General features: G+C 39.1%; 1 protein-coding gene and 2 long non-coding RNA genes across 3 annotated transcripts in view; 1 reads left to right on the top strand and 2 right to left on the bottom strand.

Annotated features, from left to right (window-relative positions):
- The window catches only part of LOC136716876 (uncharacterized), a 93,893-nt gene extending 86,048 nt beyond the window's left edge, over window positions 1–7,845 (top strand). The window contains exon 3 of the long non-coding RNA XR_010805156.1: window positions 7,751–7,845. This is a non-coding gene — a long non-coding RNA (uncharacterized LOC136716876). The remainder of the gene's footprint in view (window positions 1–7,750) is intronic.
- Window positions 2,203–6,045, bottom strand: LOC136716875 (uncharacterized). The gene is made up of 2 exons (XR_010805155.1): window positions 4,103–6,045; window positions 2,203–2,811 (listed from the first exon to the last, which is right to left on the bottom strand). It is a non-coding gene; the product is annotated as an uncharacterized LOC136716875 (long non-coding RNA).
- aqr (aquarius intron-binding spliceosomal factor) overlaps window positions 7,381–15,050 on the bottom strand; it is a 42,275-nt gene continuing 34,605 nt past the window's right edge. The window contains exons 33-36 of the mRNA XM_066694283.1: window positions 12,784–12,869; window positions 9,384–9,558; window positions 8,452–8,565; window positions 7,381–7,898 (exon numbers count right to left, since the gene is read on the bottom strand). Coding sequence (XP_066550380.1) covers window positions 7,659–7,898; window positions 8,452–8,565; window positions 9,384–9,558; window positions 12,784–12,869 — 615 coding nt within the window. The 3' untranslated portion in view covers window positions 7,381–7,658. The remainder of the gene's footprint in view (window positions 7,899–8,451; window positions 8,566–9,383; window positions 9,559–12,783; window positions 12,870–15,050) is intronic.

The raw sequence follows: 15,050 nt of genomic DNA, 5'->3' as shown, positions 1-15,050 counted from the left end.
GATCTAGTCTGTCCAGGATACTCCGTGTGCTGCAGAATTTAGAGTCGGTTGCAGCTTGGGGTTTGCTGGTCTGCCAAGACCTCCAGCAGTCAATACTAGATATAACAAAAGCATGAAAGAGAGTTGACACTGCCTTGTCATCAAGCATACCTCGCAGTCTGGCTATGTTCCTAAAATGAAAATAGGTTGTTTTATAGACCACTATAATACGTTAGTCAGATTTCAATTCAGGATCCAACTTGACCCCCCAGGTTTCAGTTATGCTAGTTTAAACCCCGGCATCTTCGCTCCTATTTATAACACACAACCAAAATCAGATGCAAATCATTATTTATACAGTGTCACGTCAGTGGGGCTCACTTGACATATTGGGTATTTATGGCCAGAGACAGTGGTTTGTTACTGTTGTCAGTTCTGGTTTCTCATTTGGGCAAGTGACTATGAAATCTATTGTACTTCTACTGTGGGAGCTGACCCAATGTGTTTGCGTTTACACTGCAGTAAGGATGAGTCTGAACCCCTTCTTTAGGATAGATTTCCAAAAAAACAACCAACATCAATGCAGAACGTCTGTCTTCATCTCAGTTTATAATTATGTTTAATTAAGTTGCCTGTTTTATTACACCAAGGTTAAGAGCCTATCAAGTTCTGTTATCAATCCACTTGTTCATACAGGAGCCATCAAATATTAGTTTGCCTTGCTGGATTAACCCAAGATGATTTGAATTGTTGTCAGGGATTCACAATAGCAGGGGTTTTGGCATTCAGTTTTGCTGCCGCTACCCTGGGAGCTCAGTTGGTTCCACAAAAAAGCAATTTAACTAGGTCTCATATGGCACGCATATAAATATTGCACTTGATCATCTGGGCTAAAGCCAGATATCAAATGAATTCTGAGGATCACAATTCCCAAATAACAGTATGACATAATTAACATAATTCCGTGCATCCTTAAATAACCAAAATCAGAAAATGTTATACAGTGCTTTGAAATTAAATATCTGTGAACTTAATTTAAACTGAACTGAATTTGCTCAAGCATAGCCTTGTAAAAAAAGCAGTGGGGTTTCACGGTATTTAAACCAGAAATTTTGGGTATCGTGTCTTTTTATTCGTATAGTGGCAGCCAGAATATATACCAATATTAATTTAAATAGATTGTACTGCTATTTATTTCAAGCCTAGTGGTAACATCCCATCTATCATAAAAATCCAGCAGAGTAGAAATATATCTGCCAACAGAATTAATATTCTTCCATGTATCGTCCATAGACGATTTTATTTCTTATTGTATTTAGCTTTGGAATACATTTTCTATTTTAACATTATTTACCATGCTACCTTAAATACACTATGCCTAACCCTTACTAATCCGTCCACTCATTTTATGAAATCTTCCTTATAGTTCATACGATTGCTCAAGCGTATGGCTTGCAGTATCCTGTCACATGATTATGGCAGTGTGGTCTCAGAGCAGATTCCAGTAATGTTTCAGGGTGGTGGGAGACGTAGATGGAGCCACGTAGATGGAGAAGCTGCAAAAAGTTTTACAGCATCTGGGATTTCCTTTCCGCCCATTGCTGAAATGTTATGCTGGTCTCCTGCCCACATCGTAGCTCTCAATGTTTCCAGAACAAAAACTTTAGAAAACATTACCTACCTGGAAACTTTAATTTGTATTACAGACTAGTTTAACATTGATGTAATATAGTCACAAACTTTGAGTTTATAACTATATAAAGAATGAAGATAAATGCACTGTGGAAATGTGGCATGTGGCCCAGTGAGGGAAAGATACACACCCACAAATCGTGTCTGCTACAGCACTCTCGATAGCTGCTAAACACTCATGCCTGACGCACAGCACAGCTTGTTTCAGGACAACATACAGTATCTGGTCAGTTGCAGAAATTGCTAATTAGTCATGTACATTTTATGTATTACAGTTGAAGAAGTGAAATGGTTTTTGACTTAACAGGCAAAGACATGACTAATCCATGAAAAAGACTGAAGGGGATCGCACCTTTTCTTCGTTGGCTTCAGCTATATTTTGGGCTATTCTTTACAGTGAAAGATTTGATTATAAGCCTGTTTATTTTAGCTGCTTATGTAGTACCAATTGTTATGATTCTAACAGTCCACAACTCAGCTGACCCGTATACATATAAAGAGTGTCTCTTTTGGAATATAAATACTCAAATATTTCTTATCAGAGAAAAACTGTTTATTTAATTTTAGTCACAATGGTGCATCTGTGGTGATCACCACCCACGCTCTATTATACAGGTTAACACAAGATTAAACATCATGCAAAGTAAACTATCACACATACACCTGTGTGTTACTGTTTTTAACATTTAATGTCAGCCATGTATATATAAAAAAAGATTAATAATGGGTGGTGGAAATAACTTGGTTCCAAGGAGCACGACTGCGCTCGCACCTGGTATAAAAAAGGACAGGAAGCATGTTGAAGTGTGTGTCTCGTCAGCTCAGAGTCTCTTCCGTGTAATCGTAAGTTTGGTGAAAAGACATTCTTGATGGAAGTGGTTGTGGCTCTCGCTGGCAGTGGCTTGAAGGTCCTTTAGCACAGAGACTTCCCCGACTTCACGTTCTGGGCACAGGTCCGGGCCAGGTTCACTCCTTGGAGGAAGAGGTCAGTGAACTGATCCAGTCCAACACAGGTCGTTAACGGAGAAACAAATCCATACAAGCCCCCGAGGAAAATGCTGATAGGCCAGGCGAGGAAAATCAATATAAGGAGCCAGAATATGGACCACAAGATACACCCACAATCAGCCATGTTTGAGCCTGTGGAAAGCAGAATTAATTAAGAACAGACTTTATTGTGTAATTTAAAAACAGACTGAATGCTTTACTGGGATGAAACAGGCCTGTTCAATACATTTATAAATCTTTATTCAGAGGTCTGCTCAGCCACACCCATTTATTCAACATCTATGTTGTGTGTTGCCTTGTCTGATTCAATAGCCTTCTCTACAACATGGACTATTTTAGGTTACAGAAACAATAGAGTGGATACAATAATTAAAACTGCTGTGATCCAGACATACATAAAAAAGCATTCCTGGCAATTTACAATACTACACAAAGCTGATAACTAAAACGCATTAGTTAATAGTGATGGACTTATTTATCTACATCTGAAATATGATCCAATGAACCAGTTATGCCAACTGCATTGTCATGGCAAGAAGGGAAGGGCATCTGCAAACAAGGCACGCCTTACAGACATGCAGTAGAGGCTGAGATAAAAGTACATTTAAAAAATAAATAAATCATTTTTCTTAGGTGATGATAAAACATTTTTCAATTCTAAGATCCTACCATGAATATCAAATCAGGCTAGAGGTTTAGAGAAATACATTTAAGAGCAAGAGGAGAAATGCACTAAAATCCCACAGCAGCCTCAGTTCTTGGAGGATGAGTCTTACAAGAATGGAGGCTTTGCCAACAGAGAAATAGGAGCGATGAAGCAGTAGTTTCATACAGCTGTTAAAACACTGTGGGGGTGATTTTATCAGTTTCTCTCGTGTTCAGATCACTTACTACTATCCCTGTGTGAATCCTGTTTTGCTCCTTATAATTTTACATGGAATAAATAGAGAGAAACTCTGTCATGATAACCGCTCTCTGTGTGAATGGAGTGGCTGTGGATCAGATAATATTCAGTTTTTATTCTCTGTAGTTAAAGTAATGTTGAACTTTGTGGCACAGCAGAATTAGCTGCGTTCGGTCTCCGCTGCACTATGCCTCTAGCAACTCCCACTAAAACCACAGACACATTCCCTTCTTCTGAACTGCCTTTTCCACACACACACAATGGTGAGGCAAAACTTTTATTTTTCACTTTAAAACCTTTGCTAACTAGTGTTAATTGTTGACTTCCAACACTACATACTAACGTAACCGCAGCAGAGATCTGGATCTACAGTTGCGTAATTCTGCCAGGACTTTATAACATCTACATTGTTATTTGTTTTGGTCTAAACTATCTCAGTAATGTGCATTTAAGTAGTAGAAAGTTAAACTAAATACATTATAACATTTCAAAGCATAGCATTACATGAAAAGTACTCACCTCGTAGCCGACTTCAACTTCGAAGCAGTTTCTTTAGGCTGGACTGGCTGCTGGGTCACCGTCGAGCTAAATATTTCCTGCTCTGGGTTGCTAAGCGAGTTTGTCTGGAAACTATGAATGTGACTTCCTTGTTGTAATTGCTTATATACTGCTATAAGGTAATATGGGAAACAATGCAAGGCAGAGTGTGTGTCGTATTTTAAAACCACATTAATGGATTTGAATGCTTTACAGACTTCTGTGTGATTAGCGTGCATGGAAAGAACAAATAGTTGTTGATTTGAGATTGATAATTTGTTTCTTATTGTTGTTTCAGAAAAAAAACATTACATGAATAGTCTATAAAGAACTTTTGCATTAGGATCATAATAAACTGCCATTAAAATAGTATTATTAATACAATAAATAATTCTTAATCACCACAGAGGAAGGTGTGGGTTTGTAAAAATATATACAGGTGGACATGTGATTAACTAATTGAGCAATTAATAACTATGCAGATGTCTTTTATTACAAAATGTATCTTTTCACTGCAAATAAGGGGTAGCTACATTCCTTTGAACATTTGCTTATTTAAATAAGTTGCATTCAAATTAAGGCAAAATTAAAAGTGTTAGAGAAAAATATATTTTAGTAACGATCTGTGAAGGTGTATATAAACATGTAATCAGTGTTCGGCTCTGCAGGCTGATGGAAAGTCTGAACGCTTTTGTGGTTAATGTTTGTCGTTTAATGGCTCACGCTTGGTATTGCTCAATCTTTAGGTATGTTTCAAAAGGGGTCTATGACACAAGTATTACTTATCAGTGAGAACTTGAAACACAAGTATAATCAGTGCCTCACACCCTGGTCCAGAGAAAGCCTGTTTGCCCAGGTTTAAGTAAAGAAATAAACCATTCAAACACTGCCGAGTTTAGCTCAGTGGGACAAATATAAAAAACGGCTTCTTGGCAACTTTATCACCCGGCATCCGTGCTTCACTTTCCTCAGGTATGAAAGCCCAGCTGCAAAGACATTACCAGCTCATGGAAACTTAATTAAAATAACAAAATTATCAATCTTTATACTCACTTTGAAATAATCAGAAATTCTGTAAAAAAAAATAACAATGCTACTAAAATCCACCTAGAGTTTTACCAAATTTTCCGAGACCAAATTAAATTCTATTTGAGGACAGACACAGTGTACTTCCTGACATCTCACCCAGCTCTGAAATATTTTATACACTGCTTAAAAAATATGACTTTAACACATTTGCCAGCATAACCAAAAAAGCAGGTTTCTCCCTCCAGATTGAGATTAACAGTATCTGCGGGCATGCGAATGGGAAAAGGGCGGGCCTCTGTACCCGAGCAGATGCCTGGAGCAGTTACAAACAGTGATGTAAAACAATTTGATGTCTGAAGACTAAACGCTGGGGGATTAATGTTTCCAGAAACCTTTGACTTTTTCAACTTGAATTGACATGGCAGCAGCCATCATCTTCGCATGAACGTGTGTTAACACCACGCCTGTGCTCTTCCATTGGGGTGCCGTGGCTTACACCTTTCTGAGCCGCCTTACTGAATCCTCTCTCAATTACGCTGCTGGATTCACAGTCCTGCTCCTGCAGAGCGAGCTTTTAATGAAACCGAGTGAGAAGTCTTTATTTGATCTAAAATGATGTTAAAATGTAACAGTCAGGGGGGTGGAGAGGGCTCCTGTTTCTCTGATCTGATGTTCAATTGAAAATTTCAAAGCTGGAAACACCCCCCTCCCCGGCTGTTTTTCAGCATGGCTGATCGTTTTTTCCACTAGACTATTCCTGAAAGTATTCAATTTAAATCTTACAAGTTAAAAAGCGTATCCATTTTTCTTATCCACTAATTGAGGGCTGCAAAGCATTTCCCTTCTGGGTAATGACAACAAAATACTGACACCAGCACTTTTCAATACCAGGAACTGGAACAGGAAAAAAATATATATTAATCATTACCTTGGTAAATGTAAGTAGTTTATCTTTGCTCTACTAGTGTGACGAAGTATACTGTATCAGTCGCGCTATTAGTGCATTTGCTTTGAGGGACTTTACATGCGATTACCCTAAAGTTAAAGTTTCACGCGAGTTAGCAAGCAAACAGTTACTTGACAAGAACGCTCAGGGTAACCATTAGAGCGCGTCTTATTAAAAGCTCATTCCCCACGATTGCTGGTGACACTAGTTTGCTCTGATTTACGTTTCTGGTGCTAAAGACCATTACCAACATCTGATAATGACCTCCAACACCTAGTCGTTTTCATGAGTGCTATTTATTTCTCAGAATCATTTACCATTTTGATCGAATTTGTTGATCTACAATTTTCAATCCTAGCAGTGTAAAAGACCACATGTGAAAATTCAATTCCCACATTTCCTCAACATAAGCTTTGGGACAGACTTTAACTGGAAAGAGAGAATCTTATTAATCTTTAACGGCTAGCATTTTACATTAAAGAAACCATTACTACAGCTACAGCACTGACCCCTGAATTGCATTATGGATAGGTTATAGGCTAGCTTGGGGCTGTGATGTAACGGCCGGCTGCGGTGTAAGACGAGTAATCTCTCAACTCCCATCTGACCATTTGACAGGAGGCCACTGTTTTTCCTCATATAACCCAAAAGCCTTTATTATATCTGCCACGATAGTCCATATTTACCTAGTGCTGAAGGGAAACTGGGTTTATTGATAACCAAATACTGTTCACAGCACACATAATACACAAGTTAATACCAACTATTCTGCGGTTTCTGAAGAACAAATTAGCAATCGGTCTAACATATTAGTGCGTCTGTGTGGGCAGACCTTTTATGGCTTACTGAAAGTTCAAGCCTCTGAACTGATCTACCAGATTGGCAGATCAAAACCGGGTATACATCTGTCTGTCATAGAAGGCATATTTATAGACGGATTTAGTTTGTGGAAAGGGTGTGCATGACAAAAGTGGGTCACACCTTAATGGATGCAAATGTCCATAGTCTCCACAGGCAGATGGCCGCGTATTGAATAACAAAAGCAAAAGTGTCCGTTTATAGTCTGAGGTAGCTGGATCAGCTGCAATGCGAGATGAGGTAGTCACACGCAACAGGAGCAAAGTGCTCTTGTCCATGAATGGCCCTGTTGAAGCCTTTAACATCATCTTACTACACAGGCCATAAAATACTAGAGTCAAAACAAAGGCACTGCCCCATCTCGCCACCCTTAAATGAACACTAGACATGATGTACATCAGAAGAAAATATGAAGGAAGCAAAATGCTGGGGGTGAACCTTACACCTTTTACTGAAAAACAGCAAGTGAATACAAAAACAAAAGAGGCGGGATTATGCATTAACACCACTTTCAAATGGCTGTCAAATTTACAGTTCTTATAAAAATAACCCCCTCCCTTCATGACAGAAATTATATTGTTCTTACAACACGAGCTGCAGAAGGCTGTGGTGCAGCCAACCTGCTCAAACAGCAGCAGGTCTGATCTGCCGAGGGGTCAGAAAGTGTCGATAATGGGAAGGACAATCTATGAGGAGCACTCAGCTCTAGGGGCCTTCTTCTGCTCCGCTGTCCTCACTGTCGCTGTCTCTGCCAGGATGCTCTGGCATCTTGTGATGTTCCTCCTCTTGCTTTTCAGCCACCTTCTCCTGAGCGTCTCCTGCTGCACTGGGCTCCTGCTCGGCCTTGGTCTCGGCCTCGGCCTGCACTTCCTCTGGCTCGGAGGGGTTCACCGCTGGCTTCTCTGGCACTATTTGACGTGGAGGGGGCATGAGCTGCTGTTGGTACTGCAAGGGGGGGGAAGAAAACATTTAGCTCTCCTGTGTTTGACAAATGGTCCTTTCTGCTGTCCCTGATTAAGTCTTAAATCAGTCTCTCTCAATACATTCAAAGCAGTGTAAAGCAAATGAGGCATTCTTGTGCCGTTTTTAATAAGTGCTTGAAAACTGTAAGCTCTCTCTCTCGGGAGGGCATTCAGGAACTCGGCCGATTGCTGCCGATGCCACAGAGCGAGCTGTGCCAAGAGAAGGTCGTGCTCTTTTGACATTTCAGTTGTGCACGAGGCAACATGCAATCCCCCTCCCCTTCGCTGCAGACCTACAGACCAACAGCAGAAAAGCTGTCTTAATTAGTTGAGTAATTTACTCTTAATCTAAAATGTTAAGTTCACGCCGTGTTAAGTTCTAACATGCAGAACTAAAACACTGATTTTACATCTGACCTACTTCCAGAAAAGCATTAAAGTTTAAAGATCAAGATTTTTTTTGTTTGATTTTTTGAAGGATGTAAATTATTAAATTAAACTGAAAGGGGTTTTGATAATGTTTTATTTAGCGTTACCTGTTGGTATTGACGGGTGGTCTGGATCATGTGCATGTACATATTATACACATAATTGGCCATCTCCGGCATGTTCTTGATACAGTGCACAGGGTGGACTGGTGGACTCCCATTCTGCCAAGCAAAGAAAAAGGTTATTCACATTTAATAACGGAAAACTACCCAAAATCTTTAAGATCTGCTTCGGTGATATGGTTTCCCTTTCATTGTGGACTTCTAGGCAATGCAGCCATTGCTCCCATCTCCCCGAATTGCTAGAGGTTTATCAAGAAAGATAACGGGCAATGTGTTCAGTCAGCTGAGTTAATACTTCAAAAACAGGGAAGTAATTGCCTGAAATGATTACGGTCCAAAGGGCTCACACTGACATGGAGCATTTCGAAGTAATGGAGTCACTACTTCTGGAGGTGTGCTTGCATACTCTGAAGCAGACACTATCCTGCAGACCAGACGGGAGGATTCGAGGCTCTCAGTTCACTTCATTTGTGAAACAGCCAGTGAAAAGAAATGCTGGAAATCTGATGTGTGAAGAAATGCAGAGGGGAAACGATGCAGGAAATGTAAATAAATATATTACATATGCCGGATTTACAGGAATTGGATGTACTCAGACTTTTACATTTAGGATAGTGTTTTTATATTTTATAGAGACTAATTCCTATACAAATTTAGAAATTTCAATGGTTATGATTAAAACACCTGCCAAAAAAAAGGGGAAACCTGATTAAATCTATGTAGTTTGTTTTTATATTAATATATATTTATGGCAATGCTTGACACCTGATCTCTGGTAGTACATGCTGACAACACTGTTGTTCAGTTGGTAAACCTGGTGCTTGGCGATTCCTCAGTGAGAGCACCTCTCAAACTGGACTAAGTCCCCACAGGCTATAATATGTCTATTGACATCGATTCCTTTACATAGGTCTTACCAGTCTGCTGGTGGGGTGGTACTCGTTGGGCACGATGTGTAACTGCAGGGGCCGCGCAGCCAGCTGGGTGAAGGCAGGTGTCAGCTCAAAGCAGTTCTGGAACAAGGAGACTCGAGCAAAGATGTACAAACCAAGCCTGGCCCTGGACATAGCCACTACTAATCGCCGCACATCTCTACAAATCAGAGCAAGAGGAGGAAAGAGAGAGAGGGTGTGAGAGACCGAATGAAAGTTGTTTACTTTGCTCTTCAGCTTTTGGAATTAAAAGATTAGTTCTGACTTTTTCCAGTGTCAGGAATACTTGATGTCTTTCATTAATAACTCTTCTCTTTAATAAAGGATTTCTACAGGCTAAACTTTCTGTCCCGGATGGCAGCCATATTATTAATAGAGGCAATCCGTTTCATTGAAACATACTGATAAGAAAAAAGGAGCCGGAACTGAATTGGATTCTAATTTTAACCTGAACTGTAACCCCCCCTTCTTCAAAGAGATATTTCTCCCTGAGACATCTTAGAAATTTCTCAATTATTAGTTTTAGCATTTAGTGTATTTTTTTTTAAATTGCATCAGTCCTCAAATTTCTAAACTGATTTAAAGAATAGATGTAATTATGGCATGATATAAATAAACACCGGTTTCTGATCCAATATATTAAATCAATAATGGTTTCCTTGATTCGTTTTTTTTTTTAGTTTTTCTTTTTACTAGACAAGCACAAAGTGCAAATATTGCTGAAGTCAGGTCCTGCATTTGCTGGCATGCAGACCAGGGTGACAGTTTTCTGGTAAAGACACAGAAAAGACGCATATTAATGAAGCTACCCCTTCGACAGGCAAGGTCTTCATCTACTACACAGTGCGGTGGTGACAGGAGTTCACTTTTTATATTCTGAAAAAGTGCTTCCTGTTAACTATGGAAATTGGAACTGGGTAGTTTAAAGCACAGATGTCTTTATAAAATGTATAATGGTGGCACCAGTGCTTAAGGCACTAAAGTAAAATGTGTATATATATATATATATATATATATATATATATATATATATATATATATATATATATATACACACACACACACACACATATATATACATAAGTACCAAAATATCACCAGTTAACTCTTAAGCCTCTTTAAATTTAGTTTGAAAAGGAATTTTCCATTGGCATCAAAGACATGCAATCTTATTCATGACTTGCTCATCTCAATAACAAAATGGCAGAATATATCTAGGTTCACAAATGGGCAATATTTAAAGTAGAAAACCAAAACCAAAATGTACATCAATTTCATGTCTCCAATATGTTCAATTACATTAGTGTTCAAAGGCCCTTGCATACACAAACATGTTAATCTTTTCCAAATAAATACAATCAAACAGATCTAGAAACAATGAGATGGAAATTTCTTTCACACAAAAATCAGTCCTCAGTTCACATCTTCCTAACCACCCTGTCGCTAAATCGTGGGAGTAAACAAAAAATGCAGAACACCAGTGCAAACTTGCTCAGGTGTAGAGCTTTAACTGAGCATATAAAGAAAACTGATTTAGCCCATTTGCAAAGCATTGTTCAGGGGCGTGAAAGGATGACAACTGGACACAATATGCAGAGCTGTTGATTAATACAACGCCATGGACTACCATGCATAATGCTTAGGAATCATGCATCGTTAGCTTTGTTAGCAGCCAAGCCACTTCAAACAAGCAGCATTACAACAATCACAATCTTCGGGTTGTTTTTATATACATCTCTATCTATCTAATAACTGCTTGCCTTCCTGCAAAATAAAAGGTAACTCCTTGTACTGTCATGGCCTTTGCCACATGAACACGTTTTTATGTAACAACATGCCCACTGAGCCCACATTCACTACCTTCCAGTGAGTCAGTCATATTGAATTATCTAAAATGACAATGCTCTTTCTTTCCCCCCCTCTCTCCTTTTCTAAATTCGGTTTAAATCCTGCACTCAAATTCTGCGGAAAGAACCTCCCAAGGAAACCACACTGTTGCCCCTGGCCCAATTAAGTGGCATCCTAATTAACATGTTAAACCTACATCTTCACCAGGAGGTTGTACTCCACAATTGAATGAGTGCAATTGCTTACTGGAGCGAGACGCAAGCGTGTGAGCCATTTAGAAAAGGTCTTGGTTTCCCTGCTCCTTGCCGTACATGTGTGTGCAGTCTTGTGCATTTGTCTTTCTTTTGCACTGTGCAGTGGCCCAAGTTACCCAATGGATACACTTTTGTTTCTCAGAACAGATTAACAGTTTCAGCCCTGAGATATAATTTCCATTCAAAAGATGTTTCAAAAATAGAGCGTTCCTGAAAGAAAGTAGTCAACTGATATCTGCATCCAAAAAAGCAACCAGATGTGCATAGGCCACCAAATGGCAGGTGATCCCAAACAGCCCAGAGAGCCCGGCCCGAGCACGTGCCACCACAGACGCTGGTTGAGATTAATGCCCAGCGGCTGGCAGACAGGGCCTTCCTCTACAGATAGGAGCGGAGGAGAATTGTAGTTCCCTTCCCCATGTGCCCGCCACAGCACCGGTCATCACATTGCCCAGTCATGCATGCCATCCCTGGCTGCCACAACGGTGGCAACTGCACCGAGATGGAGTGATGAAAAGGAGCATAATGTGATGTAACGTGTGTGTGTGTGTGTGTGTGTGTGTGTACGCGCACAAGCAAGACAGTGGCAGCATTCCCTCTAGATTTGAAAAGCAGATAAAATGCCCCAATGCTGAGATAGTAATGCGAACAAGGGAGTAGTTTTTACACACAGAAGAGCCTTTTCATGGGGAGTAACTGCTATTGCTGACAGATTAGCATCCTACAATGTATGTCTTCAGTACGTAATTTCTCGTATTACTTTGTTAACATAAGTAGTATCTGGTCATTTTTGAGGCAGCTCCGAATTCCATAATTTCCACAGATCCAGACTTACATTGGACAGTAGTTAAACAAATGCTACACACAAAAGCTTCAATGTCAGAAATAAAGCATATAAAAGCATAGCACAAATACACGGTTGTATTGCACAGAGAATTCTTAATGCACAATGAATATACTTACTGCACTCAACAGATTAGCAATATGTATGATGGTAAAGCAGTCATTAGGAATATATACTAAAAGGATATATTATATATATATAATATATCCTTTTAAGGATATTTATATAAGGACATATGGATACATAGTTGGCCATAAGGCAAAACAAATAAAATATAATAGCTCTATATATCATACTCATCACCATCAGCCCATATCGATCCTCTGCTGGATGAAGGTCTCCCAAGATGTTTCCTCTTGCTTCGATCTACAGCTTTTCTTTTCCATGTCATATATATATATATATATATATAAAAAAGGGGGGAAAAAAACATGCTTACCTAAGATGTCCCACAGCTTTAGTTCGGACCAGAGACAGGATGATGTAATCGTTCTGCTGACCCTGGAATCTGTCAACTGTTGTCACCTACAAGAAGACATAAATAATTGAGCACTGCTGAAACCCAAAGTGCATTGCTAGTCTTAGCAAAGGGGCTTTAGTTAAAATGTTGAAGACTGTATTCTCCAACTCCTTGGCCAGCCACTTTGTTTGTAATTACTTATCACCGCAAACCACATTTGCTAACCCCCATTAAAGCAGAGGGATCTTGCTGGATATTTACCTGCTTTCCGTCATCTATTCCACAACGCAGGCATCTCTCTTGAGCTTCCTCACCAGTTAAGAATCATTTATAAAACCTCAAACAAAATAAAAGCACTGCACTTTTCACAAGAAAATCACATAATCTGACAGGCTTTCTAGTTTGCAAATCCAGTCTCAACAGCTCATCTGCAGACTCTTGTTAGTGGAACTAATCTGACTAATAGCGATTTAAAATTAAACCTTTGAGTAGTCATTCTTTACAAACTTTAACCCACTCACCAACCCAATGGCGTTGATTTCTTTGTTTTATAAGATGGTATCAGTTCTTTACACAAAGAGTTTAGAAGGGTGGAACAAACTGCAAAGCATGGGTTGATAACATAAGGGTCTTTGATAAGTAAGCTTCTTAAAACTGGACAAAAATGAATACAAAATGCTGCAATAAACACTTGCTATCCATCTTCAGTGAATATCATGTATGAATATCAGTGATATTCATTGATGTCGAGTCCCAGCAGTAGCGAGCAGATTGCTGAGAGTATAAATAAATAGAATAGAGAGATATCTGCAACTGCAATCCCCTGTTGATGTACAGAACAGGTGCGGCACCACGAGAAGCAATATGCCCTCCTGCACAGACACAGGGCATCTCTCCGTCAGTAAGAATAGCACAGCACTCCCCTCACACATTTCCACAGAAAGGGCCCTCGAATCACCCGGTTTATGTCCGCAAGGAAACTCCATAAAGATACATGGCTCTCAGATTAATTTAGTCTTTGGTTTACTGACAGCTTTAGGAAAAATGCCTTTAGGGAATCATCTTATGGTGCAGCAATTGTGTCCAATACTGTCCAAACAAAGGAATGAAAGTAAAATGGACAGCTTCAATGTATTTCACTTTATTTTGCATTTTTCGATAAATAATTGTACTGCCTAGAATGAGGCTGACCATTAATCATTTCCCAGCTGTGTTATTCGGTGTACCTTTCACAGCCACTGTGGTCATAGACTAAGGGACATCTACCAGGAACACACAAGGTCCCAATATTAGTGGAACAGCTCATTAATATTCATTTGACAATATGCTGAGAGAACAGGAACTGAAGAGCTCTAATACCCAGGTTTACTTTGTCATCTCTATAATATTCTATTCAGTACGAACATCACTGCTTCCACGGGGCAATGCAACACACTGGCGGTTCCTGAACAAGATTTTCTGAATTCAGATCATGTATTTGTAGACGATTTCTAGTTTATTCCCCACCCGTTATGATTCTTATATTGTCGCTTACATTGAGTTATATATACACTAAAAAAATTATACTGTGGAAGTTGTAAAGAAAGAATTGGCAGTATAAAGTCATTTTCTCTTTCTAATGTGGACATACATTTGTAATACAGTATTAACCAAATTGAGAATGTAAAAAATATAATTATTGGCCAGCTATTCCACTTTATAACCCATGCATTTGCAAATCAAATCCCATTTAAACTTTTTGAGCCAGGGCACTTGCACACGATCACCTGGTTTTTGGAAATGCTTGTTTGAAGAATGCACAATTAACATAAATTGTAATTTGTTGTGTTGTAAAATGGCTAAAATTTTTTACTTAGTTTACAGAGTTCACAATGCTTTAATTAAGATTTTACATTAAGATGAAAAACAACACACTTTAAATTTATACTAATTTACTGCTTTATCAACTTATTTTCTTCATAGACAATGCTCAACACACAACAGACCTAACTAAATTTAACTGTAGCATCACACATGGACTCAAAGTTTTTTTCTTTGCTTTTATCCTGGTAAAGACAGACAACTTCACTGCGTTGCTCAGCTGAGAAGTTGTATTGCAGCAGATGGCCTCCAACTTTAAATATTTATAGGAGGATCTCAGCATGTGCAACAACTGTGTCTGTGCTTAATTTATAATCTGCATATGCCTGAGGTAGTGCACGACTGAGAATTCTTAATTGTCCCATTTTTCAACGTGCGCCAAAGAT

The sequence above is a fragment of the Amia ocellicauda genome, chromosome 21 (assembly GCF_036373705.1).
Source record: "Amia ocellicauda isolate fAmiCal2 chromosome 21, fAmiCal2.hap1, whole genome shotgun sequence".
Lineage (NCBI taxonomy): Eukaryota > Metazoa > Chordata > Actinopteri > Amiiformes > Amiidae > Amia > Amia ocellicauda.
This window is presented reverse-complemented; position numbering and strand designations above follow the sequence as displayed.